The sequence below is a fragment of the Hylaeus volcanicus genome, chromosome 5 (assembly GCF_026283585.1).
Source record: "Hylaeus volcanicus isolate JK05 chromosome 5, UHH_iyHylVolc1.0_haploid, whole genome shotgun sequence".
Lineage (NCBI taxonomy): Eukaryota > Metazoa > Arthropoda > Insecta > Hymenoptera > Colletidae > Hylaeus > Hylaeus volcanicus.
Window position 1 is genome coordinate 3182551 of NC_071980.1, and position 12555 is coordinate 3195105.

Here is a 12555-nt window from a genome sequence, read left to right on the forward strand (position 1 = left end):
TATCATTCGCATAAATATGTTCAATTATTCGTCCGATATTACATTTTCCAAATTCCCAATATTTCACTCGACTCCTTATCGAATTTCTCGAAAATCGAAATCGGCCAAGCTTCGCGGGTTGCATCAACGTTGACGCGTCGGTATCATCCGTTGAAAGCTCGGTACACATTAACGTTAATAGCGAAATAATGCGCACGGCGAACAATGGTGTTTTGATTTCGAATATCGCTACGAGGCGGGAACGGGAAAAGGATATTCGGTTGAAGATCGTTAAGGCTGCATAGACGAGATGGTAATCGGATAAACGGCTGGAAAGAAAATCGCTTGAACGTTTCCTGAAAACGGAACGGCAATTCGAAGCGCTAATTAAGCGGTATTATCCGCGTCGAGCGCGTGCAATTTGCACCGAGAAGCATGAAAATACTGGATTGCGTATGCCGCGCGCATTGGGTTCTAATTTCGTGTAGATTGTGCCTGTACCGGTTGGAAAACCTGCTGTGCCCTTTCGTTTATTTTTAGAACCGCCATGTAACGAGGTAATCTAATAATGGACAGGCCAATGATGGTTTGAAATTAATTTTACTTCAAGAAATGCAGAATAATTTTGCATTTACCGCACCCTTGCTGTACAGAAACTTTCTTTTTCTGACTAATCGGAACAATAAGGCTCAACAGACAAAAGTAATTTCATATCGAGCTCGAGTACTCTCGTACTCGATCTTGAGTGATACCAATGGGGGTTCCTTGGAAGAATCTAGCAGAATCAATGAAATGGAATTTACTTTTGAACAAACTGGTTTGAAGAAAGAACAATTTCATTGATTCCTGTGAATAAGTGATCTCGATAAACATTGCAGGCAAATATCTCACTATACTAAATTTTACACGATGTATTACTCATTTTCATTTTAATCTAATTATTAAATACCAGGTCCCTTAATGAACCTAGCCGAGGTAAAATAGTTTATCCAAGACATACCAAAGATAATGAAAACCTTCAGCTTCCGTAAAACGAAGCTCTATTATACTGCGGAATTTTACAAAAGCATGCCATTTAATAATAAAAAAGATTTCTCACATTTTCTGCGTGTTATTTGATATTAAAAATCAGTGGGATCCTCTTGCCAGAGTAACGTGAAACTATTTCGCGCTCCTAACGTTACAGCGGCATTGCAAATGTATTAATTAAACAATAATTTGGCGATCTGGTAATTACCGCGAAATCGATACCGGCTGTTCAACGACCAATTTGTTCGACCGACGTAGCGAAACGGGTAACCGTGTTATTAGCAATTCGTTGGTCCGAATTGAACATGAAACTGGAATATTTTGTAACGCTGGAACAATTAGAGACACGGAAGAGGGTGATAAGGCAAACTTAAACGAACTTGCTCCATTTTCATGAGTTACTGTTAAACATTTACGTGCGTGCAGTCGGTATGGTTGTGAATTTCCACGATGCATACGAAGAATTAAGATAGATGCATCCGTTAATTACTTTCAAAGCAAATAATACAGAAAACAGCAGTTTCGTTAGAGCTTAAATTAATCATGGTGAAGTATATAAATTATTTAAATTAATGGTGAAAACTTCGATGGAAAGTTGTAGATATATTTCGAAGTATTATCCTCGTTTGGTTCATGTAGCATTCGCTTGACCTAGGTGCACGTACACAGCATAGTAACACAGTACTACTGTAGAGCACAGTGCGATTAGGCGACTTTTGTGTTTCTCCCTTTCAGTGGTGTATTCCAAGGGGAGGAAATTTCGCGGTACTGGCTGGCCAATAAGGGTCAATTTAGTCTGCGAACGATATCGATTCCCAGCGGGCATCGTCGGTACATTTTTTTTCGTATCGCGACGACCGACCTCGTTAAAAAGCTTTCTAATTAAGTGGAGAAGAGTATATCACCGCGGGGATGCCGCCACAAAGGGGAGAGAAAAGGGACGCGCGACGAGTTTCGTAATGGACGAACGAGGTGATTGTGGATCGTCGCCATATTAACCGCGTGACTGAATTGACGCTGGATCGTAGCAAAAATTTCCAAATCTGTGTGAAATATCGTTTAGGGTCCAATTACAGGCGACGAGGAATTCTGCCACGACACGAATGCAGAGCAGAATAAAGAATGGGCAAACAGGGAGGATCAGATAATATCTCTGGTCTTGGTCATTCAAGAGGAAAGGATGAAAAGGATTCTTATTCTACATAAATTGTGGCGAAAGACGAAACGAAAGAATAACCACCCAACCGAGACCCTTTTATCGAAATGAAAATGAGATTGCAATTAGAGGGAAGTGAATAGGGAGAAAGATCCAGAGATAAAAGGGATTTCAAGGAAGTCGAATGAAGGCTGGGGACTGATCGCTGCGAGTTATTTTCAGCCTGAATCGTTTCAAGTAGCGACGAGAGTAAGTTCGCACTAAAAGCACAAAGTTTAGGAAGAAACTTGTTAAGTAAAAATTGCCAAAAAACAAGAAAGAAATAAAAAAGAAACATTAATATAAATATAAAAAAAAAAAACATGTTTTCAAAGTGGAACCAGAATTGGAGAAAAGAGTTCTCTGCGAGAAAACCTCCTAAATTACTCGCCTCGTGTCAGGACTCGTGAACTATGGCCGGCCAATGGATTAATTGCTCTATTTCCGCGTCGATTGTGTTTACTACGTGATTGATTTTTATGCCTGTTGGACGGTTTGCTTCCGTTCGGCTTTATATCCCGTGTTTCCTTTTTATAGCACGGCGGTCGCTGCACAACGACAACAATGAATAATCCACTAACGCGGAAACGAGACATGAACGCGCAGTTTACGAAACAAGGCGGGGAAACTCGCGACCAGTTTGCGAGCGTATTGAATGGCCCGATGCATTAGCAGAGATTGTACGCGCTCAACCAGGCGATATGTTGTACGGTGCCGTTATTGCGCCGAAAGATAAAGAACCGCGCAAACACGTTCAAGACCCAATTAACTTCGCAATCAGAAGCACATTGAGTCACGGTCACTTTGACACAAAAGTATCGAGATTACAAATTGATACCATTCGTTGGCGCGGCCGAATAGAATAAATTCTATGGGCGCATTCAGTGCGGTCCGTGTCCAGAATTTAATACGTTTGAGAGTGTCTGGTGGAAAAGATCGAAGCTCAATTTCACCCAAGCATTTCGAACTTCGTAATTATTAACTTTCACTGCTGTTTTAAGGGGCGAATTTTTAATTAAAGCACGCTTATAGACGCCGTTGAAAAACTTGTAATATTTCTGGACTACGCGTTATTTACAGATGGAAGGTAATTTCTATAAATACAGCCTGAAAGAGCTTGTACAATAAATCGATCCAAGGGTTGTGAAGAGTATGTACGAAGAATCCCTAGAACGTTAGGGTACCTAGTTACGAATAAATATAATATATTAGATCGCTTCGTGAATTTTTGCGTTTTGATGTTTTAATAAAATGAAAAGTTAAGGGGTTATCTAGTACACGTTAACGCGATAATAATAATGTACGTCCTTTTCGTAGTAGTTTCTTCTCGAGATTGACTGTCGAGTTCGTGGCCGGTCGAAGGTAACCCGAAAAGAACCGAACCCGGGAGCAGCGCACAAAGGCTCTTCAGCATTGACAGGATTCGCTGTGTATCGCATGATGCCTTTGCAATGTCACGAATCTCCTCGTAACGACATTGGCGGCAAAGCAATTTCCGTTAACTGGCCGCGCAACTAGCCAGCGCAAATTGTAATGCTATTATATCAGCCTAATTACACGATGAACTTTGACACGAATTCCCTGTTCGTATTCATAATGCGAAAATTGCCAGCAAACGGTTTTAAATAAACGACGAATGGGATCCGTTTAACCGCGTTAAGAGTAATTATTACCACGAGAAACCGAGCAACGAACTGTTCGCGGAGTCGGACGCGGCTTAAGTAGATCGAGGCGGCGATGGTCAGACATGGGAGGACCGTTTACAACTGGAGATTTGTCAGGTAACACTTGACAATATTCCTCACGTAGAACTGTGACTGTTAAAAATCCCCTTCTCTTAACATGAACAGGTAGAGGTAAATTCCACGATATTTATTATTTTAATAAAAACTTTAATGAATATAAAAAAAATAATCTTAACTCAATCTACATTCAAATATACCCAGCGTACGAAGTGTTGAAAGTAAAGCACCAGAGAAATTAGAATTGTTAACGTCCAACCGTGATCTCAATCTATCCTCAGTAGATCTAGACGGTAATGATCAGACAGGCGTGGGATAAGCGGATAGAAAGTGAAACGACTCGGGCAGCTGACAAGGCCAGACGGTGCCACACTATTCCGACGTTAAATGGCGGGGTGTTGCATCGCGTTGCACGTGGATTAAGCAGATAGAGGCGTTAACGAGCAAACAAGCGGAAAATCGACACCGGCGATGCACCGATGTCAGGGTAATGTTCATAATTCCGTGAATAGGAAATGAAACACACCGGCGGTTGTCACGGACCGCTTAACTCTGAGGAAACGATTCAACGTTAAAGGAGGGCTGCGGAGCCAAGGAAATCCGGCGAAGTTAACGAAGCTGTTCATACGTGCGGCTCCAGACATCGCCACGGAAAACTCGGCAATTTCCATTAAACAGCTAAATGACTTTCCATCCCCCTTCTGTCTTCCTGCCTCCTCGGAAGTGTTCTCACAAAGGGAATGCAATCTTAACGAGGACAGGCGAAGATTATCCCCTCATGCAAAGGATCACCGTAGACGGCTAATGAGCGTTTTTAATGTCCGTGAAATGAGAGGCAATGAAAGGGATGAAACGTGTGTTGCGTCGCGTTAAGCGAACGCCGATTTGGTTAACGAGTAATTCGCGTGAATGCTTCGCCGTGGAAACAGATCGTAACAATGGAATTTACGTACGTTGCATTCAAAAGTAATCATAGACTGCAGACAAATTCTGAATACTAGATGAAATGAAAGTAACTCTATAGCCTGTTTTCCAGTAGATCGAGACGACAATGTCCAGACGGGCGCAGAATGGATCTTAAAATGCTCATTTGTTGCGCGTAACAGACTCCTGCGAGTATTTTCAAACAAGCAAAATAAATTACACGAGTTATTCATAGTGCGTTCGGTACGTCAAATATAACGTATAGCAGGGAAACAGCGAGTGTTTGGAAAGAACCACCATATTTGTTCTGTTCCATTGCGTCGTGGTCTTGATCCACGTTATTCCTGCGTCAACAATACGGTAGTATTTCTAAACATTTGACTGTGTACACGCGTAACAACGTTAACAGACTAACTGGATGCGCTCCGATTTTTTTTAAAAGTATTGCTATTTGTTCACCCGCATATCGTATTTCATGGTTACTTTTTTGAAACAATATCCAGGGGAAATAAAGTTTGCAGCTGTTAGAGGGATAGCTGGAACTCTTCCATGTAAATAATTGAATCTGTAACGGCGGAGCGTGCTATTTTAATGGAAGGAGTAAGCGAAGTACTCGACAACATTTGCCAGACCGGAAATTACATTACCTTAAGTGGTTGAGGGGAAAAATGTTGCCTGTAAAGAAGGAATCTTGCAAAGGCTTGTAATATTTACAATTTTTCCAGTTCCATTAGTGTCGATAACAATGCAAATGAACTCTTGAATACTATTAATTTTAATTTCAACCCTCGAATCGAACCACGAATAAATGCTTGTTAAATCGTACCTTGCCTACGACCTGCGTGTAAAAATAGGCGAAAAACTATTTTCACGTGTGCCTACTCCGTCGAACGTTTCGTGCCTCGATATTTCGTCATGCTGTATTGACTCGAGCAGCCGCGTGGACATAAATCCATGTTTGCCCCGTCGTCTGGCGCGCGAGAGGGTGAAAACAGGGTTGATTGGCACGTCAGACACTCGAGGCTGCTTTTGGAAGACCACATCCGGTCGATAGGTCACGGTTCCAAGTATGTGCAAACATAATTTCGGTAGTGCTTGCGAACCTTTCCATATAGTCACGCGTGTGCAAAGGGCAGAGGCGTCAAGGGACGGATTTCGTCGAAGATTGTCCGGGGTTTATTGACTGGAAAACGTACGATCGATAATTGAGTGGATCCAACGAATATCGAACGTAGCTACAACGGCCATTCGAGCAATTTCAGTCTTTTATCAAGGGGACGAGTGCTTCGATGGCTCTCGTCGAACTCGAGCGAAAAGATCCAATCGCGGAGACAAAACGATCAGGGCTCCCGAACTCACGGCGATGCGATTCTCCACTTCGAGATACTCTCGATAACGGAAAGCCATTCGACTAGACGGACCAACAGCCTTGCTAATTTATAGCGTTTCGGTTTCGAATAAACAGCATTGGTTTCAATCGCGAACGATCAGTTTCAGCCAAAGTGGATGACAATGGTCGGATAGAACGGATAGTTGATACCGATAAATAGAAAATTTCAAAAAAGCTAGAGGATCTGGTAAAAGCTACTCCTGAAGAATTAAAGAAGTTTTTCAAGTCTCGGTCGATGTGCACCAAAGGTACATATCTCAATTTTGGTACTTTCACGTATATAATATTTTACGGCATTTTTAGCCTCAACCTTGCTTCAAGACTAGCGTGCACAGAACTTCTGGTATTTAAGCAAACAGCTCCGTTTACTCGAGACAAAATAAAATTCATGCCGCGGTTAAGCAACAAGTAGCGTGGCATGCGTTTCGTTGACCATCCATCCGCGTGAAACATATGAAAATGATTAGAATCAATTACCTACTGGTTACGGTCTATATCGCGTCAGCCGTCTAGGTTAGGCGACATCAATGCCCGCCAATGAAGAGCCACCGTTCCCCGACGTCTACGACTACGTTTTGACAAACTGCCACCCGAGTTCTATTAACGGTTCAATTAATTAAGTGGACTTGCCCTTAAGCTCCATATCCGTGACCTGATCCGCTTTGTAGGTGGCCGTCTCCCTGCGATCGCCGACGATGAAGTAAATATTCGTGTATTCCTCGTCGTGGTTGCCGCCAGTCCCGTTCCTCGCCTCGAGGTCCATGGCCAGGCGAATAATTTCGGCCTTGAACCGGCTTCCTCTTCTCTGTACTCGACCTTGCGACAGCTTGCGAGGCGACCCGGCCTTGCTACTAATCGGGGCTGCGAAAAAATTCACCACGATCTCGTTCAACCAGATGCACGTCCCTCCACGGGGTTGTTACAAAGGGGATGATTAAAGAGGGCGTTTTCGTGGCTTCTCGGAATGAAAGCTCAGGGTTCACGGATCGGGGAAGGGCTGGAGCTCAAGACAAAGCACGCTTAAATATTCTACTATCATCCATTTGGACGAGTTCGCTTTGGGGCTGTCGATGGAAAAATAATATTCATAGAAATTGGGAGGAATAATTGTACAAAAACAAAATTTAAACACGAGAAGTAAATGGGAGAAACCATTTAGTCGAATCGTTCAACGTTGATCATCGTACTCCTAAATTAGGCACCATAAGGAGCGACCACTCTAACATCATTACGCCCTATACTCCCCGCGTCTCGCCTATTTTTCCCTAATATTCGTTGATCGAGCGAATGCTCGACAGTTTAGTAATTTTGTTCTAAACGAGTAGATCGATGGAACTCGATTCCCCAGCCTGTCTCTTTAGATTAATAGTATAAATTCTGGATTATAAGATTCGTACGAGGGTGGAACGATGGCGCGCGGTTCAATCTATCTTCCCGTAGTTCGAGTTTCGGATTTTGAGATCCGCGTAAAGAGAGATCGATGGCACTTTAGAATTCAATCCATCTGAACGGGTCTTCGGTCTCGCAGGCAACGCGATGAAACCTGGGTAATCGATACGTATTACCTGCGATGAATTTGTTTGTTTCACGTAACAACGAGATAAACGAGTGAAAACTCGTGGAAGCGAGTGGAATTTATAATGGAGAAAGTAATGCACGGTGAAGCGTCTCGATAAATTCATTGGGAATAAGAGCCTCTTTTATCTGTACGATAGCAACGCACGAGGGAAATAAACAGTTATAATGATGTACTTCGAGCAGTTATTCCGATGCTACCTAAAATAATAGAGAAGATAATACTTGGGAAGATTTGCCGAGGTGTTAAGGTAAGTAGAATGAACGGGACCCGAAGGATTAATATTATTCTGTTGGAGACTGAGACATGGAACGAACTCGAATAATTGATGGATAGAATGCAACGTGGAATGAGTTTGTAAGCGTGGAAACATAATTTCTATGAATAATGATTAATTGTCAGTCTTGAATGAATTAATTACGACTCATTTTTAGATGTTATTAAAATGAACCTAATTGGAGTAAAGGAATGATATGAAAGTAAGAAAAAAATCAGAAAATACAGGAACAAGGTACAAAGTTTTCATTGGACATATCTGATCAGGAATTATTATAATTAATCGCCATCGTGGCACGCATAGCCTGAGCCGTTATTAATATCCCCCAAAAATAGATTAGGGGCAGTTCGTACCGAACCCCTAACGAACAGAACCATCAGATGCAGAATTTATAGCTTCCAATATTACCGGCCAATCCCGTAATTACCGCAATTTTTTAGGAGGACAATTACGTCAGGGAGAAGGTCGCAAAGGGGTCTAGAACCAGGGTCAAAGACGATATACATTCTCAACTTTGAACCGATGTGCCTTCGAAAAAATATACAATTGACTTCAACGCTTCGAGCATTACGTAACGAAGCAACTCGATAAAAAGTGAGAATCGCGCAAAAGGGAGTTCCTCTAGCAAGACTCTCGTCAGTTCACTTCGAGTTCTTGTGTACGTACGCGTCTCCGTTCCTCAGCTCGTTCGTTCGAAGTTCAGTAATTAAGATGAAGAGGCGTGGCAAAATAAGCGTCGAAAGATAAGAAATAGTTCCGTAGAGCGTCAGCCCGGTAAGTCTATTAAAGAGTGAAAACGGTGTACGTAACCTAGCGAAGGATAACAGAGACAGGGGATGTATAAAGTTAAACAATGAGACGCGTACTGTGCAACGGCACGTCAAATCCATTATGCGAAATTGTATTCAATTTTATACTCGTATGAAATTCACGTATTTTGCAATCTGAATGAACGACAGAAGTATTTCCTTCGATATTTTCTAAGCAAAAACAAATTCATGGAATAATAAAGAACTCTGGAATATGGACACTGTGGACTATGGAAGAGGAAAAATACAGAACGGGGCACTGCACGTTCACTCGTGAATACTAATTTGAACAAATGGAACTACCGTTCTGTAACCGTTGCAAAAAGAAATAAATATCGATCAACCATATTTAGTTCGAACGAGGACCTCTTAAAAAGAAAGCATGACAGTGGTCGCTGATGGCTCTAATGATAAGCGAATGCGAGTACCGTGGCAGAGAATAAATAGATTAATAAAAGAAGCTGTTAAACACTTATGGAATGAGTAACGTCGTGACTAACCTTTGGTCGGGTGTAGAGGGCTAGCAGTATCCTCGGCGAGCTCATCGTCGCATCGCCGCCCCGGCGGCAGCAACCGGGTCACCCCCGATTATTGCACCTGTCGACCTCGTGCCTGCCGTGCGCAACACCTGCAGGGTGAATGATCGAACGTTGCAGGATTCGGTCGACGTTCGTCGTGGCACCAACCGTGAGGACGACCGCTCGTCTACTACAAGCTCGAGCTGCGCTCCTTCATTGTCCATTCTGAAAGTCGAACGAAAATTGTTACGCTAAATTCAACATCGATTCGATCAGTCAGCGCCATTTTCGCCTCACCGCCTCGGAATCGATTCATCACGCGTCGCGACGCTCCCGGATAATATCATACGCCGTTGCACAAAACGATTCCCAATTGGGGACGCGGTCAAATAAATAACAAACATGGTTTAATAATATTGTGTAATAGGTAATTAAATAAATAACGATCTGTGTGGTTTGATGAAGTATTTTAACCCTTTTAAGTGTGTACTTAGTTAACCTACTTTTATCTATTTTTAGATTAATTAAGGGAGACCAGAAAGCAATGTCGTTTCTAATTTACAAATAAATTTATAACAAGTTTTAATTTTAAATCAATTTGGTATAATAAGTATAATTAAGTATAATAATCACCCTTCACAGATTCCCATCTCAATTTCCACCCCCTCGATCCTCTAAACTGTCAAAGAAATTCACGTATCCATTTAGTCATCAGGGACGAGCCCACGCGCCCGCGCCTAAATTCAATCCTTTCGGTAATGGATATTTCGCAGCACCGAATAACCGAGGCCAGCGGAACAATACCAAGCGTATGACGAGTCGCCATACCTGTGGGTTTCTCGCGCTGGATCCACGAGACGATCAAAGGACGAAACAGCGTCGTTTAATGACGTATCCGGGTGCTGCGTCAAAGGAGTCTTCAATTCGCGTTCCTGGCTCGCGGAATATTAGCAATTTAATTTTCGTACGGAACGACGGAATAACCAGAATCCGCAGAGCTGGCTTGCAGTTAGAACGAAACGAGAAACCCGCCGAGTGCTGATTATCAATTGCAGGGCCCGATGCCTCACGATAATTTCCTTTGAGTAAATGTCGGGGTACCGCGGGCTCCTTGGACTTGAAATTTCGCGTAAGTATACGCCTCGGTGGCCCAGCGGTTCGCCTGACAGCGGCTCGCGGAGAGAAAAAGGAAGAAAAAAAAAGAATAATATTTACTACTTCTGACTGTCGAGCGAGAGGGGGATTGATTACAGGGTTCCGGGCCAGCTCGAACTTTCGCTGGCGTATGCAAAGTGCCGGGCTGTCGAAGAATTCGCGAAACACCGGTTCAGGATCGCAAAAACCGTGAGGAGCGAACGGGCGCTCGCCCCATCGACGCAGGGTGCGAAGAGTAACGAGCTGGAAATGCGTCGAGGAGTTTCGAACGAGCGAGCAAATTCACGGAGAGCAAGAACCATATTAAACTAGACGTTCCGGTTGGCCGGAGTACTCCGAAATTAGTGAATCTTAAATGCAAAGTCGCGCTTCCTGTTGATACGAACTTCGAACACCCCTTTGGAGTCGATTCGTTTCGGAGGTGAATGAAACATCGGCGTTGCGAATAAACTGATTATCAACAGACGATCCTCGAGGTAAAATGAAGGATTTTTAATATTCCATTTTTTTTTCCAACCCTGTTTATAATTTAATAAAAGAAGTATTTCGTATATTTACGCCAGATTACCATTGGAGAGGAGTTCTTCAAACATTAATTAAACCGTTATTTATCCCTTGATACATCCCCAAATAGATTATCAGACGGAAGAAAGTCCCCAAAGGGGAATCCCCAAGATTTCGAGAACTTCTCGAGTTCCCCCGGCAAATCCAGAGAAGCGATCGACGCCGAAGCACTCGTTAATCCATTTCTTCTTACCTTTCAGAAGTGCCACGCCCAACCGAGACACGGCCAGAGGAAATTTACGATTTCTTCACGCAAGGTCGCGGGCGGAAATTAAAAGCTCCTACGTACCGTGTCTCACCCTTAACCCATGACCTCAAACAACGCCTTGCGTCAGTCGACAGAGATGTACGAGCGTCGACGTATATTTATGACGTTCTCGTTAAGTTATATTCCGCTTTGAAACTCCCTGCTCGGTCTTCGAACGGACCGGTGGAAATTCAGCGAGTTGAAAGACGAGTGACCTCGAATGCTCGAGTCCATTTATTTTATGAAAGTGCATAAACTCGTGAAATATCGCCTTTTATACCAGCGCGGATGCTTCGTAAACATTCGAGAAAAATGGCAGTCCAACCCCGATATTCGCGTCTTGGGATTCGTGTTGCTTTAAGAGTTGGCGTTTAGTGGATTCTCGAAATTTTGACGTAGTAAAATACGAGTCCGTTCGGATTCGTAATTTCGGGGAACTGTGCAAGTTCAATTGAATTTTGAATTTTGTGAAAATACAAGTCCGAGGCGGTCGAAAGAGAACCAAAACGTCAAGTTTAAGCTCTAATTTCTCCTTCCGAGTTTATAGAGAGCCTCGAATAGAGACTACGGCGCGAGAACGCTGGTTAAAACTTTAGATAACTTCCTGAATTCAACAAACGTTTCTGAACAAAGGTATGCAAAGCAACGCACGTTGTGTTACACACGCCCTACATTTCAGAAATCAGCTATAAAATCGCACAAAGACTCGAGCAATTGAATCGAGAGAGAAGTTGCATTAGATTTCGAAGTCGTTGAAATAATAGCTCGTAATTCTTGGCTTCCCTTTGTATTCGAATTGGTAACAATACTAACTTTCGGAGGAACGTATTTCACGCGACTTCGCGTTAATAAATTCACGCGGAAGTAACCGTTTCAGAGTTAATTCTATTATACAGTCGATTCCTTGTACAACTCTGATTAGTCTACGAATTGTACAGCAGCCAATATCAAGAACCGCTTCCTCGTAGCTCGACTTCATATTTTATTCGTTAAAACCTCATCGAAGCGAACGTTATCTGTCGAAAGTATCTTGCGTGGTCTCGGGACTGGTACCGCGTGGCAAGGAGGATTATGGTTGAACAAAAAGCGCGTAGACCGGGGTGCAATTCCACGGAATTTATCGTCTAGCGAACCAGCGCTAGCGTAACTT

General features: G+C 42.9%; 1 protein-coding gene across 3 annotated transcripts in view; it reads right to left on the minus strand.

Annotated features, from left to right (window-relative positions):
* The window catches only part of LOC128877363 (cAMP-specific 3',5'-cyclic phosphodiesterase 4D), a 111721-nt gene that overhangs the window by 31877 nt on the left and 67289 nt on the right, over positions 1-12555 (minus strand). For all 3 annotated transcript variants that reach the window (XM_054124607.1, XM_054124606.1, XM_054124608.1), the window contains 2 exons: positions 9422-9664; positions 6890-7120 (listed from right to left, as the gene is read on the minus strand). In XM_054124607.1, coding sequence (XP_053980582.1) covers positions 6890-7022 — 133 coding nt within the window. In that variant the 5' untranslated portion in view covers positions 7023-7120; positions 9422-9664. The remainder of the gene's footprint in view (positions 1-6889; positions 7121-9421; positions 9665-12555) is intronic.